Below are 25,389 nucleotides of genomic sequence, written 5' to 3'. Positions count from 1 at the left end.
ATGTGGGTGCTTCCTGGAACCTAGGATCTTTGGCTTAAGTGGGCTCTCCTGACTGTGCACCCATTTTGGCAAACCAAAAAATATCTATGGTAAGCAAATTTAAATACAGTTTTATTAATAAATATCTTCCATAGAACATTCAAACCTAGGAGGAGAACTTACAAGCACTCACGCAATGAATGAAGAACAAGTACAAGCCAGCCACATACCTTTGGGGAGCTGGGTTTGGGGTCACTGTCCCCCTTGCTCCTGTCTTGGTCTAGAGGCCAGCCCAGGCGCGGGGAGAGGGAATCATCGCCGTTCTCGTGGAGGGGGTTGACCGCATCGTCGAGGGCAGAGCCCCTCGTCTCCACCACCAGCTTCTGCTCCACGGCAGGGTAGTAGGCACGGGGCTTCTGGTAGCAGTGCTCACTGGTGATATAGGACTCCTCCACAGAACGCGGCAGGGGCAGGGCCAGGGGCCTGGGCTTCTCCACTGCCCCGTTCAAAGTTCTATAGCTTGGGGCTTCCTCCTTGTTCCTGGTGTCAGTGACAGGGATGTTTTTGAATTGAGATCTCCCCTCCCCTGAGTGCTGTTTCCAAGGCTGGCACCACAGTGGCAGATCAGGATGCTCCCGGCTTCTGTTGAGAGGACAAAGAGGGCATGGGTTTTGGAGTAACTGGATGATTGCAGGGGTTCCCAATTCCTAAATACTCTCCCAGTAGGGACAGCAGCTCCACCTAGACCATCTGACCACACACTACCATGTGCTAAACAAGAAGGAATGTGAATCTGTGGTCTCCTAGGAGACCACTCCTTAGTGAGCTCCCACTGTGGTCACACGCAGTGAGTGGGACTGGACTCTCACTCAGAAGACCTGAATGGATTTCAACTCTGGGACAACTCACTCAACCAGCCTCATTCCTACTTCCTCCTCTGTGAAACTGGGCTAATTATCTGTCTGATCTGTCTGCTACTGTAAACTAAAAATAAAATTCTAAGACCCTCAAACAACTTGAATGGACCCCTCTTAGCCAAGAGCATTCCAACATTAACCTGAAAAACTAGTTCAGGCCATGATGGGAAGGGAGTCAGACAAGCCTCCTACCTTTGGAACTCATGCACAACTGACCAGCATTAACATTAAAACAGAGACCCTAAGACTGACAAAACAGACTGTTTGTAGCAATAAGATACCAAATAACAGATAGCAGGTACTGTAATTAATCAAAGTATTTTACCCCGAAATATATTTCTTTGACATATTTTGAACTAGCCCTGCAAAGCTGTCTCTTGTGGGGAAATCTACATTCTATAGAAATCCCCTTTCCTTTCCAGGTCTTTTCCTGTGCCAGGAGAAAACTAAGTAAGAGTCTGGCACCTTTTTAGGTCTGATAAGAAACATTTACCATCTATTCTCTCTGAAGCCTGCTACCTGGAGGCTTCATCTACATAGTAAGAACTCTGGTCTCCACGACCCCTTATTTTAACCCAGACACTCCTTTCTTCCTTTCTTCCTTCCTTTCTTTCTTTTCTTTGTTTTCTTGCTTTCCTTCCTTTCTTTTCTTTCTTTCTCTTTCTTTCTTCCTTCCTTTTCTCTTTCTTCCTTCCTTTCCTTCCTTTTGTCTTCCTTCCTTTTGTCTTCATTCTTTCCCTTTCTTTTCTCTTCCTTCCTTCCCCTTTCTTCCCTTCCTTTTCTCTTCCTCCCTTCCCTTCCTTTTCTCTTTCTCCCTACCCTCCCCTTCCTTCACTTTCTCTCTCTTCCCTCCTTCTTTCTTTCTTTCTTCTTTTTCCTTCCTTCCTTCCTTTTCTCTCTCTCTCTTTCTTCTTCTTCTTTTTTTTTTTTTTGACAGAGTTTCGCTCTTGTTACCCAGGCTGGAGTGCAATGGTGCAATCTCGGCTCACTGCAACCTCTGCCTCCAGGTTCAAGCAATTCTCCTGCCTCAGTCTCCCAAGTAGCTGGGATTACAGGCATGCGCCACCATGCCCAACTAATTTTGTATTTTTAGTAGAGATGTGGTTTCTCCATGTTGGTCTCGAACTCCCGACCTCAGGTGATCCATCCACCTCAGTCTCCCAAAGTTCTGGGAGCCCAAAGGCATGAGCCACTGCACCTGACGACAGGCCTTTAGATAATAACTTAATTCTTTCAATCAATTGCCAATCAGAAAATCTTTGAATCTACCTCTAACCCACCCCTCAAGTTGTCCTGCCTTTCTGGACCCATCCAATGTACTTCTTATATGTATTGATGTCTTATGTCTCCCTAAAATGTATGTAGCCTGTATGTAGCCTGACCACCTTGGGCTCATGTTCTCAGGACCTCCTGAGGCTGTCTCACAAGTCAAAGTCCTCATATTTGGCTCAGAATAAATCTCTTTAAGTATTTTACAGAATTTGACTCTTTTTGCCAACTGAGTTTCATAACAATTAAATGAATTAATGGTGGCCTAAAGTGCTCTTCAAATGTGACTTACTAAAAATAAGCTTAACTTATTAATGAACAGTCACAATGATCCCAGCATGTAATGGCATTCAATTACAAAAATGCAATGATTACCCAGGGGTTAAAAAAATAAAATCAACTGTCATTTATGTATAGGCCATTAATGATAAAGCTTCTAAAAATTATTCTGAAACTTTGTTTTCACCATTCCAAAGAAAGAAGTTTGTTATTGAAGAAAAGAACAGAGATTCTTACCCTTTTTAGGGCCACAGACTCCTGTGAGCATCTACTGAAAGCTGTGCCTCCATGTATGTGCACATAAAATGTTGTGGATGCCTCCCTGTACCTTCCTGTGAAAGTGGAAGTGGCCATATACATGAAGGCACAGAGTGATGTTATAGAACTAAAATTCTGCTCCCAAGGGCCTGCAACTATCCCGTCTCAGCTCTCCCACTCCAGCAATCCCATACCACTGCTAGCCACTGAGGAAGAGGGGGAAACAATTGGCATCAATTATTTGGGACACCTCCAGACAGGTTATCAGCCTGTCCCAGGAACCTACTCAGGACCCAGACATACCACTGAAATCACAATTGCTCAGGGGAAATGGGAGTCATGGTTAACTTTCAGGTCCATGGTTAACTTTTCAGGTTAACATGGAACACACAAGCCAGAGTACAGACCTGCTCTTTATTAAAAAATCCATTAAAGTCTTTGCTTCCCCCCACCTACAATTTTCATTGTTCCAGCTGAGATCTGAAGGTGCTACTCCTCACAAGCATGACCCTGCAAGCCCTGTCAATCATGAAGAAGGTAAGCACAGCCATCCAGGCCATGTTCTTTATGGTGACAGATGCTCTGAAGTTAGTCCCAGTTTTATTGTTTGTCTTTGAAAATAAATTCACCGGGTCACTGGGGAACAGTATTTCTGAGAATAAAAACCCAGAGCCCGTGACAACGGAGACCATCCATGAATATAGAGACACACTGGGGCCACCTTCCCCTTTCCCAGGATCTTTTCTCCATTCATAATAAGTACCAAGATCTTCCTATGCCTTCTTCTGAATTGCTAGAAGACAGATTTAATTCTACTACAAACAAAGCCATTTCTATAAAGATGGAGGATCTAGATAAGGATTCAGAAGGGACAAGGGGCTGGGTGCAGTGGCTCACACCTGTAATCCCAGCGCTTTAGGAGGCCGAGGCAGGCAAAGCACTTGAGCCCAGGAGTTTGAGACCAGCCTGGGCAACATGGCAAAACTCAGTCTCTACTAAAAATATGAAAACTAGCCAGGCATGGTGGTACATGCCTATAATCCCAGCTACTGGAGAGGCTGAGGCATAAGAATCACTTGAACTAGGGAGGCAGAAGTTTCAGTGAGTCGAGATTGTACCACTGCACTCTAGCCTGGGTGACAGAGTGAGATTCTTGTCTCAAAAACAAAAGAAGGGGCAAGCCTCCAGAATACGGGCCAAGGCCAGGAACACTGACATTTCAGTAAGGAAAAAAGAGAACAGCATCTGACAGAACCCTCAAATGAAAAGAAATGCAGGCGCCTGTAGGCCCAGCTACTCAGGAAGCTAAGGTGGGAGGATATCAATTATTATTTTTAAAAAGTTCAGCCCTATTAAGACTGTCGAAAAGAAAATAATAAAAATAAAAGAAATATGAGCCAGACACAGTGGCTCACACCTATAACCCTAGCACGTTGGGAGGGCAAGGCAGGTAGATCACTTGACCAGCCTGGGCAACACAGCAAGACCCCATCTCTAAAAAAAAAAAAAAAAAAAAACCACACACATTTTTTTTTAAAGAAATATAACAAAGTTTACAATCAGGAGTAGCCCAAGGTTTCCCAGGCACTCACGTGGACCACCATCCACCTACTTCATTTAATTGCTGCCATCTCATTAAAAACAAACTCATTTGGTTTATATGGGGTTAAGTTTTCCTATTTTATGAAATGTGAGGAAATAGCTTGTCTCTGACATCCTATCTAGAGCTGTCATTTGATTCAGTTTACTTCAACAGATTTTGTCACAGCAACTGCTAATTGCCCCAGCATCCAACCTCTCCTTTTCCTTTTATCCCTACCCCCACCCCTACTCCTAAGTATAAGCAGGGCCTATGGCCACCTGCCTAGCCTGCCCTGCCATTAGGCCTGTCCAAGAAACTATTTGCCCTCCCTCTTCTTTTTCTCTTTTCCCCCTACTGGGGACTGGGGCAGGCTGAGGTGCAGGTGAAACTGCTTCAACCATGCAAATGGAGGTAATCCCAAGAGAATGCCAGAACAGTAAGACAAAAGGAACCTAAGATAAGGGGAACCCTAAGAGAATGCTGGAGCCATAAGACAGAAGGAAACAAAGTTCCCAACCCCACAGATGGAATCCTGGAGAAAGGCCACTTACCTAGCCTAGATCCCTGCCTAGCCTTGAACCATTCATTTATATGAGAAAGAAACTTGTTTTGTTTGAGCCTCTTTTTGGGGGGTCCTTGTTATAGCAGCTCAGCTTTTACCCAAACCAACGCAGACCCTTGTTGAACATTCCCTCCTCAACCACCTTTGTCACACAGATCTTGAAGCCAGGCCTCTGTATGCCAGAGAGCACAAGAGGAAGCAGATTCCCATCTCGCCATCTCAGGGCCCTGATGCTCCACTCTGCCTGACACCAGGCCTCCTCTAGGACTAACCAGCACAAAGGAAATCCTACCCAGGAGCAGCCTATCAAGTCTTAACTCACTCATGGGACTAGTCTGTCACTGTTTACAACTTAAATAAAAGCAGTCCCTGACACAGACTATACTAAAACCAAAAAAAAAGCTCACAAGGTCATGCAGTATCACATAGAGAGACAGTTAGAAAAGTACCTGACAGAGCCTGGATTTGGATTCTAGTCCAGGCTCCACCCATGGAAACCATGGAAGAGGCACTACCCCACTCAAGGCCCTGTTGCTGTATGGGGTAAAGTAGGGTAGGTTATAAAAGCCAAGAGACTGGCCGGACGCAGTGGCTCAAGCCTGTAATCCCAGCACTTTGGGAGGCCAAGGTGGGCGGATCACTTGAGGCCAGGAGTTCAGGACCAGCCTGGCCAACATGGTGAAACTCTATCTCTACTAAAAATACAAAAATTATACAAAAATTAGCCAGGTGTGGTGGCATGTGCCTGTAATCCCAGCTACTCGGGAGTTTGAGGCAGATGAATCGCTTGAACCCAGGAGGTGGAGGTAGCAGTGAGCCAAGATCATGCCACTGCATTCCAACCTGGGTGACTGAGTGAGACTCTGTCTCAACAACAACAACAACAAAAAGCCAACAGACCCCAATAAAAGCCACATGTGTTTATCACAGCTTACGTGAAATTGGGTCATCTGACATACAGAATGCAACCACAGGAGGAAATTCACACTAAATTTCATTCTCTGGCCACTAAAAGCCAAAACGCCAGCTCCAAATGTTTAAAGCTTTTCTGTGTCAGCAAACCACCAAGAGACATTTTTACTGAGCAACCGTTGTGCTTAGGCCTGCCAACAATATCTGTTCTAGCAGCTTTTTCAATTTTACCTTCCTTACCAATCAAGAACGTTTAGAATGAGCTGAGGCAAGCCTGGGCACGGTGGCTCATGACTGTAATCCCAGCACTTAGAGAGGCCAAGATGGGCGGATCACTTGAGGTCACCTGGCCAACATGGTGAAACCCCGTCTCTACTTAAAATACAAAAATTAGCCGGGGATGGTGGCGGGCACTTGTAATCTCAGCTACCCAGGAGGCTGAGGTGGGAGAATCGCTTGAACCCAGGAGGTAGAGGTTGCAGTGAGCCAAGATCACGCCACTGCACTCCAGCCTGGGTGACAGAGCAAGGCTCTGTCTCAGAAAAAAAAAAAAAAGAATGAGCTGAGTTGCTTGAGCCCAGGAGTTTGAGGCTGCAGATGATCACACCTGTGAATAGCCACTGCACTCCAGTCCGGGAAATAAAGCAAGACCCCATGTCATTAAAAAAAGAAAAAGAATATTTGGCATAAAAGGGATAAACAAAATATGGCATACACATAAAATGAGTTATTACTCAGGAGGAAATTCTTACATATGCTATAACATGGAAGAACTTTGAGGACACTATTCTAAGTGAAATAAGCTAGTCACAAAAAGACAAACACTATATGACTCCACTTACATGAGGTCTCTAGAGAAGTCAAATTCAGAGAGGCAGAGAGTAGGATAGTGGTTGCCAGGGGCTTTTGGGAAAGGGAAATGGACAGCTGTTGCTAAAGGGTATAGAACTTCAATTTCACAAGGGTTTTAGAGACTGGTTGTAAAGCAACGTGAATGACAACTGTGCAGAACTGTACACTTAAAAATGGTTAACATGGGGCTGGGTGCAGTGGCTCACACCTGGAATCCCAGAACTCTGGGAGACCAAGGTGGGCGGATCACCTGAGGTCAGGAGTTCAAGACCAACCTGGCCAACATGGTGAAACCCTGTCTCTACTAAAAATACAAAAATTAGCCAGGTGTGGTGGTATGCACCTGTAGTTCCAGTTACTCAGGAGGCTGAGGCAGGAGAATCACTTGAATCTGGGAGGCGGAAGTTGCAGTGAGCCAAGATCGCACCACTGCACTCCAGCCTGGGCAACAGAGCGAGACACTGTCTCAAAAAAAAAAAAAAAAAAAGGTTAAGATGGTAAATTTTATATTATGTATATCTTGCAGCAATTAAAAACAAATAACTCAGCCAGGTGCAGTGGCTCATGCCTGTAATCCCAGCACTTTGGGAGCCCGAGGTGGGTGGATCACTTGAGGTCAGGAGTTCCAAGACCAGCCTGGCCAACATGGTAAAACCCCATCTCTACAGAAAATACAAAAAACTAGCCAGGCGTGGTGGCAGGTACCTGTAGTCTCAACTACTCAGGAAGCTGAAGTGGGAGAATCGCTTGAACCCAGGAGGTGGAGGCTGCGGTGAGCTGAGATCTTGCCACTGCACTCCAGCCTGGGTGACAGAGTGAGACTCCATTTAAAAAAACAAAAACAAAAACAAAAACTCAGAACTGTACACCAAAACAAAAAACAAATCAAAATACACACACCATGTCTTGATTCTGGTGGTGGCTTCATGGCTGCATACAATGTCAAAATTCAATGAACTCTTAAAATGGATGAACTTAATTATACGTAAGATATTACTCAATAAAGTTTTTTTTTTAAGAATGTTTATCGCATAATTGGTAATTTTTAGTAAATGTCTCAAAGTCAGTTTTATGATTTGATTGCTTTGGTAGCTTTCCAGTTTCTCAGATTGACCCAGCCCCCAGACCATGCCAAACCAGACTGCTCCCAACACTGCAGGTGCCACACTTACTGCAAGATGCTCATCTTGAGCTGCAGGCCATGCAGAACCTCAATCACTCTCTGCACATCACCAAGAAGCTGGTGGGTGGCCACGATCTTCTTGGCATTCTGATGGGAGTAGTTCTCTTCTAGAAATGCCAGGCCATGCATATGTCCCCTGCTCAGCCACTCCTTGTCATACCAGTACTTGAAGCCAGGCCTCTGACCTACAGCAGTGACAACAAGAGGGTTAAAACATGGCCTGAAGGAAACCCAGGCCGTTTCATCACTATCATACAATTATCGTACAAACTACTGGAAGAATAGATTAGTATATTCATTTTGTTCATTGATTCATCCAGTGTACCTTTTCTTGGCACCTACAGTATGCTGGGCTCTCTATTAGGTAGTGGGGACAAGGTAGTGAATAAGGCCTGTACTTCCTGATTTCCTGGAACTGGCCAGAGGTAAGCTGGGCACCTGGATTATCTCTAAATTTAAATCATAATATTCTCTCCCCTACTTAAAACCTTCCATTGCCTCCTACTGCTCAAAGGAGAATACCCAAAGCCCTAACTCTCTAACTCTGGCTTACTGAGGCCCACAGGACCCAGTTCCTTCCTGCCTTCCCCTCCATACCCTTACACTGGCCTCGTTTCAGTTTCTGAAACACATCAAACTCTTTGCAGCCTCAAGACCTTCACTTGCGCATCCCTTCTGTCTGCAGCACTATTCCCTAAGCCTTTGCAGGGTTGGCTCCTTACCACCTCCTCAGGAAGTCTTTTATTTTTTTTTCCTTTTTTGTTGACAGGGTCTCACTCTTTTGTCCAGGCTACAGTTAGTTTAGTTAGGCATGATCATGGCTCACTGCAGCTTCGACCTCCCTGGGCTCAGGTGATCTTCCCACCTCAGCCTCCCAAAAGTATTTGGGACTACAGGTGTGCACCACCATGCCTAGCTAATTTTTCTTTCTCTCTCTCTCTCTCTCTTTTTTTCTTGATGGGGTGTTGCCATGTTGCCCAGGATTGCGGCCTTCTGCTACTTCTCAAAATTGAGAGCATCCTCAGTGCCTCATAGTCATCTTATCAATTTTCCCGTCATGGCATTCATCACTACCTTACACAGTCTTATTTACTTAACTTGTTCTAACTTCTGTTTCTGGCTCCCAACCCGGCTAAGAGCCAAAAGAGTAGGAACGATCTTGTTCATGGTTGTATCCCCAGTGCCTGGCAAAAGGCATCTTGAATGGACTTACCAAATCAATGGAAAGATGCCTCGAGGCCCCCTGCAAATGTACCATCTACCACCTAACTCAACAGATGATCAGGCCCCTTCCCTTCTCTGCACCTGTTACCCATTCATTAGAACAACATAGGAACTGGATGGCTTTAGCCATCCTATTTGTTACAGGACTCCTCAGGAAGGACTGAAAACATAAGCACATGTGACTTATCAACACGACCTGCTCCAAAGTCCCAGAGAAAAGCTTTCAACCAGACTGTTGTAAACTGTCAATATCTATAAAAACCCGAAAAACCCAGGTGATTCCTATTAAGGTCTTTGAGTTACTTCTGGCTTTACTAATATACATGGTAGGGATACACCTTGATTCTGTTAAAAATATTTTTAAGTAGCCTTTAAAAATTGAATCTGTTAAACTTTTGGTCCAACCCACTGCAGAGTCAGTCTATACATGTAGACCCTGTGGCAGACATGCTGTGCTCAGTTCAAGGAAGAGTCTATTCACAGTCTTGGCGATTAAAGTCATAGAAGTTCAGTGAGTGCACAGGATTTGATGAAGAGGGTGTGTGTGACTTCTAAAGAAGGAAAAGTAGAGACAGACACGGTAGGGAAAAAAAGATTTTTAAAAGGTATGCTAAGGAGCCTTCAGGATTATATGGGGGAAGCTCAGAGGCAGCTGCTGCAGGCGGTGCCTAGAGCAGCAGGATTCAGAGCTGCACTACCTGTTTTACAAGACAAAGATATGAGATAACTGGTTCTCATCGCCTGTCTGGCATTGGCTGGTGGTGTGATCTTGGGCCAGTCATGTCCCTTCTGGATTTGTGTTTGTTCACCTGTCAAATCTTCTGACTACATTCTTTCCTTCGGATAAAGGGACAAGTGGAGGCAGATGTTTCTAGGTCTATGGACTCATTTAATACAAGGAGACAGTGTCACAACAGAGGCCTTCAGGCCCAGAGGGGACCTGCTTGCTGTTAAATGAACTGGTGGCCAGTCCCTCCCTAGACAACCAACAAAATCAGACCTGGCTCTGCAAACCAGTTCTAATTCCAATTTGCTTTATGAGGAAAGTCAACTGTATCCTCAAGGATCAATTTCTTCCTCATAAGCAAAACTGGGTGTAGGAGAACCAGGCCCACCTCATCGGACAGAAAGGAGTAACCGAAGCAGAGGCTCTCAAGCATTGTCTAGCTCTAAAGGAATCAGGGGACTAGAGCTGAGGGAGAACCTTACAGGTGGTAATGGGAGACAATGTCACCATCCCATGGAAACTAAGACAATGAACTGCATATTTACAATCCATTCCTTCTAGAAAGGAGCAACCAACAGCCACAGGTGACCTCTATAGCCATGGAACTAACTGATCCTGCTAAGGAATTAAGTCACTGCTCAGGGTGGCAACAGGCTCTACCCAACCATGCCTTCCTCCTTCCCCTCAAGGGCATTTCTCCCTTCAAGACGGCAGTGATGTGATGAAGGGCAGATGTTGCCACAGGGGGCAAAGGCAGGTTTCTAACCCTCCAACAACCCCCAAAAGCCAAAGACAGAGCCCACATGCCCATCCTCATGAGTCCTCAAGAAAAGGAAAAGGTGCCACTTCAGCAGCACATGCACTGAAACAGGAACAATAAAGAGAAGATTAGCATGGCCCCTACACAAGGATGACACTCAAACTTGGGAAGTTTCTACATTTTTTTACAGAGCTTCAATCACACAGGATGAAAGTTCTAGAGATCTGCTGTACAACATTGTACTTACAGTTATTAACAACAATACTGTATTGTACACTTAAAAATTTGTTGAGGGTAGATCTCATGTTTTTTTTTTTTTTTGGAGACAAAGTTTCGCTCTTGTCGCCCAGGCTGGAGTGCAATGGCACAATCTCAGCTCACTGCAACCTCCACCTCCTGGGTTCAAGCGATTCTCCTGCCTCAGCCTCCCAAGTAGCTGGGATTACAGGCACCTGTCACCACGCCCAGCTAATTTTTGTATTTTTAGTAGAGATGGAGTTTTACCACATTGGCCAGGCTGGTCTCGAACTCCTGATCTCAGTTGATCCACAAGCCTTAGCCTCCCAAAGTGTTGGGATTACAGGCATGAGCCACTGCGCCCAACCTCATGCATTTTTTCAAAACCATAATTAAAGAAAAGGAATAGTTCTAGCTCAAGGCCAGGCCTTCCACTAGGTGGGCCCCTTCACACATGTGCTCTTATTGCTACGTTCAGGACAGCTGGCCACCAGGCGGGATAGCAACAGAGGCGAGGAGGAGTTGGAGTCTAGCCGATGCTGAAGAAATGAGTCTCAAGACCACAGACATTTAAAATGTGTCATACACAGCCAGCTGTGCCAAGGAAAAGGCTACATACTGTTATATCCCTGACTCCAGAAATCTCTACCTGGAGGGTCTTGGCAAACATAACAGGTGTATTTCTCGGGCACATTTTCTTCCAGTAATCCCATGCAGACCCCATGCTGCCAGCACTGGCACTCTTCACACTGTTAGAATTAAAGAAGCAACAAAAATTAAACTCAGAAGGTGTTCTCCATCCAAAAGTAAGACCCACCTGCTGAGGGGAGGGGCGTGGGAAGATAGAAGGAGAGGGGAGGAAGGAGCACTCCCTCCTGACTAACGTGGAACTGAGCTGCTGCCACACATCTGGAACTGCACTGTCCAATATGGTAGCCACTAGCCACATGTGGCTCTACATTGAAATTAATATGGTAAGCTAAAAATTCAGTTCCTCAGTCCCATGAGTGACATCTTAAAGCTGAGTTGGAATTATGGCCCAAACACTCATTAGCTGTGTGACTTTGCATAGGTCAGTTCTCCTGGGCTTTATTTTCCCCATCTGCAAAACGGGACACATAATTCCTACCCTCCTCCTGGGGCTGTTTGTGAAGATTCAATGGGTCATTTATAAACGCTCCTATTATAGAGCCCAGCACACAGGTTTATGTAATACGCTACTATTAATACTATTAACCACTAATGAGCAAGTCAATTCCCCAAGACCCCTGCTGGGGTAATCATGGGTTGGTACTTGGCATTTATTCTCTCTAAACCTTACCAAAGATCACACAGCTATTGAAAGGCAAAGGTGGATGAGAACATAAACCTGGCTTGTTGCTAAGCCAATTCTTTCAACCCAAGGCTCTACTTCCTTCTTTGAGTATTGAGGGGATGGGGGAGAGGGCCAGAAGGCAGAGAGGGAAAGGAAGGAGTTAACAATGAGGGTGGCACTGGGAGACATATGGACAGCCTGAGGATAGTAGGTCTGAGAGCTAAGGGTCCAGAGGAGGGAATGAAAAGGAAAGGCGAACTCTCCAGGAGATACCAGGCCACTTCAAGCAATTCCAAACCAGGACCCTAAACCTTTAACTACCCAACCAAACAAATTAGCCCTAGAAGGTGGACAGTGAGCTTCCTGACATGACCTTGATGGTGGTCCACCAGCCTGGCCACAAGGGACTAGAAATCCAGAGCTCAAGATGGTCCTCAACCACTGGCAGTCACATAGGTCCCAGCATCAAGAGGGCTTCCCTGAGCAGATATAAGGTCTCTAGGAAGTTAATCATATCAGAATCAACGTGGGCAGAGCGCAAAGACAGGCTTTAGATACCTGTTTTAGATTCTTCAATTTACAGATGAGGAAACTAAGGCTCAGAGAAGAAATATAAAGTGACAAAAAGGCGGTCAGTAGCAGAAAACAAACTAACAATTAAAAATGAAAGTCTATCTCACCAATGATTTTGTGTTTTGAAAACCAGGATTCACCAAAAATGAATCAAATACAGTTCAGTTTCAAATGATAACTTTTTTTTTTTTTTGAGACGGAGTCTCCCTCTGTCACCCAAGCTGGAGTGCAGTGGGACAATCTTGGCTCACTGCAACCTCTGCCTCCCAGGTTCAAGCCATTCTCCTGCCTCCGCCTCCTGAGTGGCTAGGACTATAGGTGCATGCCACCATGCCCAGCTAATTTTTTGTATTTTTAGTAGACGTGGGGTTTTACTGTGTTAGCCAGGATGTTCTCGATCTCACCTCATGATCCGCCTGCCTCAGCCTCCCAAATCGCTGGGATTATAGGCGTGAGCCACCACGCCTGGCCAATGATAACTTTTTTCATGTGCATGTAACTAAAACACGTTATTCCTTTAAATTAAGAAATGAATGAGAATAATAAACAAACTAAAAGATAAAATACCTAAGAATAACCATAAGCATGTAAGCCCTCTCTAAAAAACAAAAAACATAAATACTACTTGAAGAACACAGAGACATAAGTCAATGGTACAGTGCACCCTGTTCCTGGACAGCAAGAGTTAACATATGGATATCAATTATCCTTGGGTTAATTTATAAAAAGAATGTAGTCCTGGCCAGGTGCAGAGGCTCATGCCTGTAATCCCAGCACTTTGGGAGGCCGAGGCGGGTGGATCACGTGAGGTCAGAAGTTCAAGACCAGCCTGGCCAATATTTTTGAAACCCCGTCTCCACTAAAAATACAAAAACTAGGGAGGCATGGTGGCAGGCGCCTGTAATCCCAGCTACTTGGGAGGTTAAGGCAGGTTCAGAATCTCGTGAACCTGGGAGGCGGAGGTTGCAGTGAGCCGAGATCACGCTACTACACTCCAGCCTGGGCGACAGAGCGAGGCTCCATCTCAAAAAAAAAGTCTCAATAAAATAATAAATTAATAGCTTTGGAACTAGAAAAAAGAGCAATAAGGAGACACTAGCCATACCAGATATTTTTAAAATATTATAAAGGTACAATAATTAAAATAGAATTGTATGAGCAAATATACAGATGAATCGATGGAAGAGAGAACCAGAAAAAGATTCAAATACATTTAGAAATGAAGTAAATAAAGGTGGTATTTCAAACAGTGAGGTATGATATTAGTACAATGGGGAGCTATAGTTCTCACTAATTACCTGGCAAAATTGCAGGTAGATCAAATATTTATATAACTTAAAAAAAAAAAAAAGGGCCAGGCGCAGTGGCTCTTGCCTATAATCCCCGCACTTTGGGAGGCTGAGGCGGGAGGATCTCCTAAAGTCAGGAGTTGGTCACCTGAAGTTACCCTGGCCAACATGGTGAGACCTCATCTCTACTAAAAACACAAAAAATTAGCCAGGCCTGGTGGTACACACCTGTAGTCCCAGCTACACAGGAGGCTGAGGCAGGAGGATCACTTGAACCCAGGAGAGGAAGGTTGCAGTGAGCCAAGATCATGCCACTGCAGTCCAGCCTGGGTGACAGAGTGAGGCTCTGTCAAAAAAATAAAATAAAATAAAATAAAGTATGATTCAACCATTATGCAGAAAATAAAATGGTTTTTAACTTACATATTGCTAAATAAAAAAAGATGTTAAAAATACTATACATGTGGCCGGGCACGGTGACTCACGCCTGTAATCCCAGAACTTCGGGAGGCCAAGGCGGGTGGATCACCTGAGGTTGGGAGTTCAAGACCAGCCTGACTAACGTGGTGAAACCCCCCCCATCTCTACTAAAAATACAAAATTAGCCAAGTATGGTGGTGTATGCCTGTAACCCCAGCTACTCGCAAGGCTGAGGCAGGAGAATCACTTGAACCCGGGAGGTGGAGGTTGCGGTGAGCCGAGATCACGCCATTGGATACCAGCCTGGGCGACAAGAGCAAAACTCTGTCTCAAAAAAAATAAATAAATAAATAAAATAAAATAAAATACTACACATAAAATGCGAACATTTGCATTTAGATAAAAAAGAGATGGTTGCAAAGCAATGTGAACGTACTTAATATCACTGACTTATATGCTTAAAAATGGTTATAATGGTAACTTTTAGGCAGGGCAGGGTGGCTCACACCTGTAATCCTAGCACTTTAGGAGGCTCAGGAGGAAGGATCATTTGAGGCCAGGAGTTTGAGACCAGCCTGAGGAACATAGTGAGATTCCATCTCTACAAAAAAAATTAAAGAAATTAGAAGGTGTGATGGTGTGTGCAGGTAGTCCCAGCTACTCAGGAGGCTGAGGTGGGACAATCACTTGAGCCCAGGAGCTGGAGGCTGCCATGAGCTGTGATTGTGCCTCTGTACTCCAGCCTGGGTGACAAAGCAAGACCCTGTCTCAAAAAAGAAAAATATAAAAATAAAAAGGGTAACTTTTAATGTTATGTGTATTTTACCGAAAAATTTTTAAAAGGAGAAAACACATTTGCTATTGTTTGTTTAGCCATAGAATGTTTCTGAAAGGATATACAAGAAACTGATAAGGGCTGACTCTAGGGAATGGGTAGTTGGTGACAAGGTATTTCTCTGGTGATAAGTTATTTCTCTGTGTGCTTTCTGGACTTTGAATTATGTCAGTGCATTAGGTACCAACAAATAATATGAATTTTAAAATAACCAAAACTTTCAAATGGGCTTCTTTGTTTAAATTTTTATTTACTTAATTTTTATTTAATTTCTTGTAGAAACAAGGTCTCTCTATGTTGCCCAGGCTGGTTTTGAACTCCTGGACTCAAGCGATCCTTCCGCTTCAGCCTTCCAAAGTGCTAGGATTATGGGTGTGAGCCACAGTGCTAGGTCATTAAAATGGGCTTCTTTTTAAAACTGCTACATAATCTTTACTGGAGTTGGGCACTTAATACATATTAATACTTGTTGTTGTAGGGCAAAGGTCAGCAAACTACAGCCCATGTGCCAATGCCAGCTTGACTTGTTTTGTAAATAAAGTATTTCGTGAACACAACCATACTCATTTGTTTAGGAGTTTTTGTTTGTTTGTTTTATGAGACAGGGTCTCACTCTATTCCCCAGGCTATAGTGCAGTGGTACAATCTCGTCTCCCTGCAGCCTTGACTGCCCAGGCTCAGGTGGTCCACCCACCTCCTGAGAAGCTGGGACGACAAGTGTGTACCATCACAGTTAACTAATTTTTGTATTTTTTGTAGAGACAGGGTTTGCCATGTTGCCCAGGCTGGTCTTGAACTCCTGGCCTAAAGTGATCTGCCCACCTCGGCCTCCCAAAGGGCTGGTATTACAGATGTGAGCCACTGCACCCAACCATACAGGTGAAAATTTGTTTTACATATTGCCTACAGCTGCTCGAAGAAGAATCCATTAGGTGCAACAAGACCTAAAAATTTATTATCTAGCCGTTTAAGGAAAAGCTTAACAAAACCTGCTCTACGGCAATTAAAATAATTTAAATATCAAATGTATTTCCTGATGTTCATTTTTATGTGGTAGCCAGATTCCTCAAATACCATGATTATTAAGTAGGATTTTAACCTTCCAGTGATTTAAATTAGCACTGGTAAATAAGATCAAATAGCGATAATACGAAGAACGATGTTGATACTACTCATATAATGAAAATGATCCAAAAAGTTATTTCTCTATAGTAATACATGCACTTCTAGAAAACACACTCTAAATGTATTCTAGGGTTATTCAAAATATCAATTTAAGGTAAAGATTTAAGAAAAATTTATTCATGTCTTCCTAATTAGATGGTGAATACATTTTAAAAGTTTAAATTGTGTTTGTTCTAGCTAGCTCCCTCTAAATTTATGCCTTTTGCTAAAGTTATTGAGTGGAAAAGATACGTTGCTCTCAGTGACAGGACAGTCAGAAACTGTCTCTCCTTAACACAAAGCCAGATGGACACTCTTGGTTCAGGTGGACAGCACAGAAAAGTCCTCTGGAACAAAAGCCAAGAAGCTCTGAAGTGAGCTCGAGACACAAGGTCTTGTGGAGCCTGGGAAGTGGGAGATCAAGTTGGCTCCTGACTCCGCCATGCTCCTGGTGGCCCTGATTGCCCCGAAATTAGTTTCTTCATATAGCACATAACGGCACATTAACCTCTACCCTCAAACACCCCAAGATCCTTGCTACTTATAGAAAAGTCAATGGAGAAAGTACCAGAGTGGATCAGAAATGGGTTACATACCGTTAGGCAGAATAGCCTTGCCAGGAGGGACATTCATTCCTCACCCACTGAAGATTTTAACAGGCAGATAAAGGGCAAATCTGTCAGGCTAACAAGGCCTAGAACTGAGCATATGCTCAAGGATGACAGAGTAGAAACTAAAGATCTTTAACGTCCTTTTAAAAACAAACTTAAAAAAAAAATCTACTAAAAAATAATAGTGTGAGTTATATAACTTTTCTTTTCTTTTCTTTTCTTTTTTTGGGAGGGGGACAGGGTCTCATTCTGTCACCCAGGCTGGAGTGCAACAGAACGACCAGGACTTGCTGCAGCCTTGAACTCCCAGACTCAAGTGATCATCCCACTTCAGCCTCCGGAGTAGTTGGGTCTGCAGGCATGCATCACCATACTCATCTAGTTTTTTTATTTTTTATTTTTTGTAGAGATAGGGTCTTGCTGTGTTTCCAGGGCAGTCTCAAACTCCTGGGCTCAAGCAATCCTCCCGCCTCAGCCTCCCAAAATGCTGGGATTACACCATGCCCAGCCAACAATTATCTAATAGTAGTCCACAGGGCTTCAGAGAGTCTGCAAAATGTGTGTGTTTTTAAGATAGGACAATAAAAAAAAAAAAAAAAGATGCGCACTCAAACATGTTCCAAGTCAAATGTTAAGACAATGAAGCCCGCCACCACACACAATTTTGTATTGCTAGGATAGCTCAGTATTATGTTGACCTCAAAACGGAGCTTGTCCTCCCATCTCTGATTAATCAAAGTAACTACACAGCATGCTGTTCAGGAAAAGTCACCCTGACAATGGCCATGTGCATCACGCTTGTCTCCCTGTTGTGTAACCAAATGGAGAAAAACAAATGAGCCATTGAAGTGCTCCAAGTCAGCAACTGTCTGTCACTCAGAGCTCTGACAGCACATCAGAATCATGGGAATATGCCCACCATTCACATCTCCGACCTCACAAGTAAAGATCATCCATTTTGAACTTTCAAAACTATTGCTGTTACCTGTTACATATTTTGGGGTTCTATGAAACAGTCCATTAGGAAAAGGGGTTCTGAAAAGGGGTTCTGATATTCAAAAATGTTTGAAAACCACTGAACGAAAGTATACTAAAGGTCTTAAATATCAGGTACCCTTGAATCCCAGAGGTGACTATGAAGGCTATTCAAAAAGACAAGACTCTCCCTCAGCCTAAAGTGTGTGTATGTATGTGTGTATGTATATGCGTGTGTGCACTGGTGGTGCTGCGGAAGGGTTGGTCAGCCAGTCTAGATGGTACTATTATGTTTCAAAAACAAATTGTTCTTGTTTCACTTCTCAACTGTAAATGTAAATCCCCATAGCTAAGGCCCCTTAGGGAAAAAGCACTTGACTGGGTGCCCTGGGTTCAAATCATAATCTGATGACTTATTTAATGGTTCTACAATGATGAACAAAATCATATCTTGTAATTTTGTTTTCCCAAACAAGTGACTTGAGATAGCGTTGTTAGAGGTGCGATGGTATTTCTGAAAACACTCCAGAAACTTTAAATCACTACTCAGCTGGACACAGTTACCTTAGCTCCATAGAGTTGCTTTAGTTCTGTTAACAAAAAGAGCACGACTGTGGTACATCCATAGCATGGAATACTACTGGACAATAGGAATAAATGACCACTGAAACACACAACAACATGGATGAATCTCAAGGATATTACACAGAGTAAAAAGGGCCTCTCTGAGAAAGATACATACCATGTGATTCCATTAACCAAGAGTCATAAATTACATATAGACAGTTAAAACAGTTTAGTGTTTCCAGGGTTAGGGATAAGTATGGCTATAAAGGGTACCAGGAGGGAATCTCATGGTCTTAGTATACCTGAGTACCTTGATTGTGGGAGTGATTACATAAGGCTATACTTGTAATGAAAGCACACAGAGCTATATGCACACACAAATGAGTACGTGTATATCACTGGTAAAATCTGAATAAGCTCTAGTGATTGTGCCAATGTCAACTGGTTTTGTAGTTTCGATATCCTACTGTGGGTTTATGGGCTGTTGGCATGGGAGGAAGACCAGCAGAGGAATTCATGGGACTTTCCTGTACATTTCTTTGCAACTGCCTGTGAATCTATGATTATTTCAAAATAAGTGTTTTCTAAAAGCCCTAGGAAAATGAAAGAAAAAAAAGCAAATACATCTACTCAGCTCTAGTTGTTCTGAAAGTTTAAAGAGCTATGGCAAAGTCCCAATGTTTCAAGAAATAAAAGGAAAGGGGACTGTTGAGTACAAAGACAACAAATTCAAAGAATGAGAGGAAAAAATGCAACTGTATATTAAGTCAAGGTCCAAAAGTGAATTTCAAAACTCCATGCCATGCAGATCACAAGGTCAGGAGTTCGAGACCAGCCTAGCCAATATGGTGAAACACTGTCTCTACTAAAAATACAAAAATTAGTCGGGCGTGGTGGCAGGCACCTGTAGTCCCAGCTACTCAGGGGGCTGAGGCAGGAGAATCACTTGAACCCAGGAGGCGGAAGTTGCAGTGAGCCGAGATTGCGCCATTGCACTCCAGCCTGGGTGATAGAGCAAGACTTGTCTCAAAAAAAAAAAAAATTATCATAACAAAAATATTTTGCCAGGCGCAGTGGCTCACGCCTGTAATCCCAGCACTTTGGGAGGCCAAGGCAAGTGGATCACCTGACGTTGGGAGTTCCAGACAAGCCTGACCAACACGGAGAAACCCCTTCTCTACTGAAAATACAAAAATTAGCTGGAAGAGGTGGCGCATGTCTGTAATCCCAGCTACTTGGGTGGCAGAGGCAGGAGAATCACTTGAACCTGGTAGGCAGAGGTTGTGGTGAGCTGAGATCGCGCCATTGCACTCCGGCCTGGGAAACAAGAGCGAAACTCCGTCTCAAAAAAAAAAAATCCATGCCATGCCAACCTACAGTACTGAAAGGGCAAGGAAATAATATTCTATCACAGAAAGCAAGCCAAAGGGGCTGGGCCTGTTTCTCATAATCTCAGTAGGCTATATAGATTCTTATTGGACGATGGGCAGCCACCCTCTTTACTGGGAACAACCCCTGAACCCCCATTCGTGTTATAATATAACACAGGGGGGCCCCAGGCAGTCTTTTTACCCCTGTCAATAATCTGTAAGCTCTACTACCATCAGACCAGATAACTAGACCAGGGGAGAGCATTTGACCCATAACAAACTCTTTCCCCTCTGGCCACAGGTGACTGTTCCAAAAACTAATATCTGATCTAAATTTGGCTGGAATTCCTTACTCAGAAATTTAGAATTGGGACTAAGATTCTGACCTTGGTCTACCTAGTCTCTTGAACACAAAAATATAAAATTGGGGCAAGGCCAAAAGTGACCATTTTGCATTTTCCAAGAAAATAAGCAAGGAATAAAATCAAAAATAACCAAAAGGACTCCAGAGCAGCAGGAAACAAGGCAGACCAAGGCCCTCAAGATGGAATTCCAGGTTCTGAGCCTGAAGGCAGCCCTGCCTCTGAGTCCTGGGACCCAGTCTATTTCCCAACGATATTTGTACTTGCCCCTAAAAAATACCCTAACCAATATAACCATGACTTTTAAAAATTCAGGTTTCCAAGCCAGTTGGGCAGCTGTCAAGACACCCAGGGAACCTGTGACACCCTTAGGAGCCAGCCAGCCAGCGCCACCTCTCCCAGAACTGCGATTTATAGACAAGGGCCAGGGCAGGCAGGTGCTGGCCAGGCATGGTTTCCCCAAGCAAGTAAGGAGGTCCCGCCCACCACAGGCACATCTGAGAGATGGAGATGACAGACTCAAATGTCAGGAAAATAAAGAAAAAGAAACATAGAAGTTATAAAGCCAGCCTGCATGATCACAAAGACAATTTACCTCAAAGAGAAGATAAGAGTCCATGGGAAGATTAAACTGCCACTCCAAAGATTTCAGTCCCTGCTGCTCAACTCCTCACTTTGTGACCACAGGCAAGGCCCTTCCCATTTGCGGGTCCCAGCTGCTTCAAGCAGAGCATGAGAGGTTTAGACTCAGTGATCCCTAAAGTCCTCTCTTACTCCATCAGTGGACTATGTATGGCAGCCTGGAACTCTGAGGAAGCCAAACCAAAAAGCAAAGCTCAGTCTGCTGCTGTTCATGCTGTCTATCTGGGGCTCTGGTATGACTTGCCATTGTTGCTGGCCTCAAAATTCCCTCCAAGGACCAGTTTGTGCTTCTCTAGACCTGTTTCCTGGAAGTTCTCCCTACCTGAATCATGAAGTCATTTTCCTCCTGGACCTCACAGATGCAACGGACCACCTCAAAGTCATAGCGGTCATCCCCATCAAGTTCCTCGTCTGGGTTGGTGGTCACATCCACATCTTGGCCGTACTCATCATCGCTCCAGAGAAAGCTCTCAGAAGAGGACTCACTCAAATTATCCTCCTCTACAAGGAAAGGGAAAACAATAGCTATTATTTTAGGTTATAAAATTAAAACCCTTTGATTGTCAAGAATGAAAAATGACCTTATAGTTCCACTCCTCCAAGCAAGAATATTCATAGGGCAAGGAAACGAGGATGCTGATCTGTACTTGGATCTGTCATTTAGTAACAGCCCAAAGGAGGCATGATGCCAGGCAGTGAACTCAACTCCACTTCCACATTTCACTGAGAGAATGAAGCCCAAGGGTAGTGGCTACTCAAGATCATAGAACTCAGTGGCAGAGGAGCTACAACTCCCCATGAACCACACAGACCACCATCCCTGACAACTCTAACATGTTCTTCAGCTTCACCCCATCCAGTCAGGACCTGGCTTACAGTCTGTCTGTATCCAGAGCTACCTTTAAAACTCTGTAAACAAAGGCTGAGCATGGTGGTTCATGCCTCTAATACCATCATTTTGGGAGGCTGAAGGAGGAGGATTGCTTGTGCTCAAGAGGTCAAGTTAAGCCTGGGCAACACGGTAAAACCCCGTCTCCACTAAAAGAAAAAAAAAAATTAGCTGGCCACGGCGATGCATGTCTATAGTCCCAGCTACTCAGGAGGCTGAGGCAGGAGGATCCCTTGAGCCTGCGAGTTTGAGGCTGCAGTGAGCTATGATCACATCACCGCACTCCATCCTAGGTGACAGCATGAGACTTTGTCTCAAAAGACAAACAGGCTGGGCACAGTGGCTCATGCCTGTAATCCCAGCACTTTAGGAGGCCAAGGTGGGCAGATCACTTGAGCCCAGGAGTTTGAGACCAGCCTGGTCAACATGGTGAAACCCTGTCTCTACTAAAAATACAAAAAATTAGCCAGATGTGGTGGTGCGCCTGTAATCCCAGCTACTGGGGAGGCTGAGGCAGGAGAATCACTTGAACCAGGAGGCAGAGGTTGCAGTGAGCCAAGATCATGCCACTGCACTCTGGCTTGGGTGACAGAGTGAGACTCTGTCTCAAAAACAAAAATAAAAAACAAAAACTCTATAGACAGTGAGGAATGAGGAAGGGGAAGATTACAGGGATAATCAGAGGTAGAATCATTTGAGGCCTGATTAGTTATAATCACAGCTAACTTTTACTAAGCGCTTGTTCTGAACCAGACACTGTTCTAAGTCAGGTATAACTATTAATATTTTATTGCACTTCACAGATAATGTATTTTTTTTACAAACTGAAGGTGTGTGGCAGCAACCCTGAAAGTCTATTGACACCATTATTCCAAAAGCAAATACTCACTTTGTGTCTGTCAGCATTTTTAAGCAATAAAATATTTTTTTATTTTTTATTATATTTTATTTATTTATTTTTGAGACAGGGTCTCATTCTGTCACCCGTGCCAGAGTGCAGTGGCATGATCACAGCTCACTGCAGCCTTGACCTCCTGGGCTCAGGTGTTCCTCCCACCTCAGCCTCCCAAGTAGCTGGGATTACAGGTGCATGCCACAACACCCGGCTAACTTTTTTTGTATTTTTTTGTAGAGACAAGGTTTGCCATGTTGCCCAGGCTGGTCTTGAACTCCTGGGGTCAAGCAATCCACCCGCCTCAGCCTCCCAAAGTGTTGGGATTACAGGTGTGGACACCGCACGCAGCTTTCATTTTTTACATTGTCAGTTAACATAATGAAATGTATTGCTAGTTCAAATTTTTGAACATTACATCAAAACAAGATTGATCTAATGAACACATATGTCACATTTCCCAGAACATATGGAAGAACTAAACTAATTTTATCTCTTTTTTTTTTTTTTTTGAGGCGGAGTCTCGCTCTGTCGCCCGGACTGGAGTGCAGTGGCTGGATCTCAGCTCACTGCAAGCTCCGCCTCCCGGGTTGACGCCATTCTCCTGCCTCAGCCTCCCGAGTAGCTGGCACTACAGGCGCCCGCCACCTCGCCCGGCTAGTTTTTTTTTTGTGTGTGTGTTTTTAGTAGAGACGGGGTTTCACAGTGTTAGCCAGGATGGTCTCGATCTCCTGACGTCGTGATCCGCCCGTCTCGGCCTCCCAAAGTGCTGGGATTACAGGCTTGAGCCACCACGCCCGGCTAAACTAATTTTATCTCAAAGAAAGTTTTAAGAAATGTAACAGGCCAGGAACGGTGGCTCATGCCTGTAATCCCGGCACTTTGGGAGTTCGAGGTGGGTGGATCACAAGGTCAGGAGTTCAAGATCAGCCTGACCAACATGGTGAAACTGTCTGTACTAAAAATACAAAAAAATTAGTCAGGTGTGATGGCGCACGCCTGTAATCCCAGCTACTTGGGAGGTTGAGGCAGGAGAATCGCTTGAATCTGGGAGGCAGAGGTTGCAGTGAGCCGAGATCACTCCACTGCACTCCAGCCTGGGCAACAGAGAGAGACTCTGTCTCAAAAACAAAAACAAAACAAAACTATATATATATATGTGTGTGTGTGTGTGTGTGTGTATTATATATATAAAGCCTTTCTCGAGAGGGCTCAAAGATATGTTTTCAGAGTCGTGTGTGTGAACAAATACCGTCATTCATGTGCATATTCACTTACACTTCGATGCCTTCATCTGTACCATCATGTAGCAGGGCACAACAGCCAATGCAGCAAGTGAGAAGGCTTTTCAATGCCAGCAGGACTTTGTAACACCTGGGTGAGTGGGCGCCTCCCCTTCCAGGGCCCATATTAGGTTGAGCACATATGTATATGTGTGTGTGTGTATATATATGTATATATATAACATTTTACTGATTTTGTACATATATACATTATATATATGTGTGTGTGTGTATATATATAACATATTTTACTGTTTTGTTTTGTTTTTGTTTTTGAGACAGAGTCTGGCTTTGTCGCCCAGGCTGGAGTGAAGTGGCATGATCTCGGCTCACTGCAACCTCAGCCTCCCGGGTTCAAGTGATTCTCCTGCCTCAACCTCCCAAGTAGCTGGGATTACAAGGCAGACACCACCACGTCTGCTAATTTTTTGTATTTTTGTAGAGATGGGGTTTCACCATGTTGGCCAGGCTGGTCTCGAACTTCTGGGCTCAAGTGACCTACCAGCCTCACCTCACAAAGTGCTGGGATTACAGGCGTGAACCACCGCGCCTGGCCACCAATTTTTACATTGAATAATTTTTCTATTGAGCTGAGTTCTTATATATTCTGGTTATTAATCTCTTGTTAATGAATAGTTTACAAATATTTTCTTTCGTTTAGTAGGTTTTCGGTTCACTCTAATAATCGTTTAGTTTGCTGTGCATAAGCTTTTCAGCTTGATGCAATCCCACTTGTCCATTTCTGTATTTGTTGTCTATGCTTTTGAGGACTTACTCCAAAAAACTTGACATTTTTCAGCACAGCAATATTTTTCAATTAAGGTATATGCATTGTTTTAGACATATGCTACTGAATACTTAACAGACTACAATATAGTATAAACATAACTTTTGTAAACACTGGGAAAATAAAAATTATGTGTGACTAGTTTTATTTGTTTTATTGTAGTGGCCTAGAACCAAACTGGTAATATCTCCCAGGTATGCTTGTATTTTCCAATAAATGATCAGCAAATGATCAGGCCAGAAGAGCCTCCTTACCCAGTGCTTTCCCTTTCCCTTTGTGGTGTCCAGATTCTGGGCCATGAAGCTGCGGGCTCATATGGACCCCTGGCTTGTGTGAGGACCCACACCTGGTAACGGCAAATGCCTTGGGTGGAGAAGGTTCCTGGGAGGTGTCACTGATCTCCTCACTGCAGGGGCATTCTGGAAGAACAGGATCAGGAAAGAATGAACAACCCTAGATAACAGTGGTGCATTCCAGAATCAATCTCATCCAACCAACAAGTCTCCTTTTCAAGCAGCACAAAGGCTCAGGGACAATTCAACCAAAAAGAGGTGTAGAGAGCAGATGCAGGGGCCCAAACGCCCCCCTTCAGCATTGCCCCTCTCCTCTTTTCCTGATAAGATTGTTTTTCTAAGCTAGAAGATACACTGAGAATAAAACGTGGCATCCTTTAA

The 25,389-nt window shown here is 44.0% G+C and overlaps 1 protein-coding gene and 1 non-coding gene across 4 annotated transcripts in view; one reads left to right on the top strand and one right to left on the bottom strand.

Moving 5' to 3' along the window:
• Window positions 1-25,389, bottom strand: part of PHF20 (PHD finger protein 20) — a 185,859-nt gene that overhangs the window by 15,993 nt on the left and 144,477 nt on the right. For 2 of the 3 annotated variants that reach the window (XM_033186275.1, XM_033186277.1), the window contains 5 exons: window positions 24,970-25,134; window positions 21,187-21,365; window positions 11,361-11,490; window positions 7,783-7,978; window positions 210-621 (listed from right to left, as the gene is read on the bottom strand). In XM_033186275.1, coding sequence (XP_033042166.1) covers window positions 210-621; window positions 7,783-7,978; window positions 11,361-11,490; window positions 21,187-21,365; window positions 24,970-25,134 — 1,082 coding nt within the window. The remainder of the gene's footprint in view (window positions 1-209; window positions 622-7,782; window positions 7,979-11,360; window positions 11,491-21,186; window positions 21,366-24,969; window positions 25,135-25,389) is intronic. The other variant, XM_033186276.1, reaches the window with a different exon arrangement.
• LOC117069190 lies at window positions 10,584-10,689 on the top strand. The gene has a single exon (XR_004431435.1). It is a non-coding gene; the product is annotated as a U6 spliceosomal RNA (small nuclear RNA).

This window comes from Trachypithecus francoisi, unplaced genomic scaffold (genome assembly GCF_009764315.1).
Source record: "Trachypithecus francoisi isolate TF-2019V2 unplaced genomic scaffold, Tfra_2.0 Lachesis_group21, whole genome shotgun sequence".
Classification (NCBI taxonomy): domain Eukaryota; kingdom Metazoa; phylum Chordata; class Mammalia; order Primates; family Cercopithecidae; genus Trachypithecus; species Trachypithecus francoisi.
Note: the sequence above shows the minus strand (reverse complement) of the source record. Positions and strands in the feature narration are given on the sequence as shown.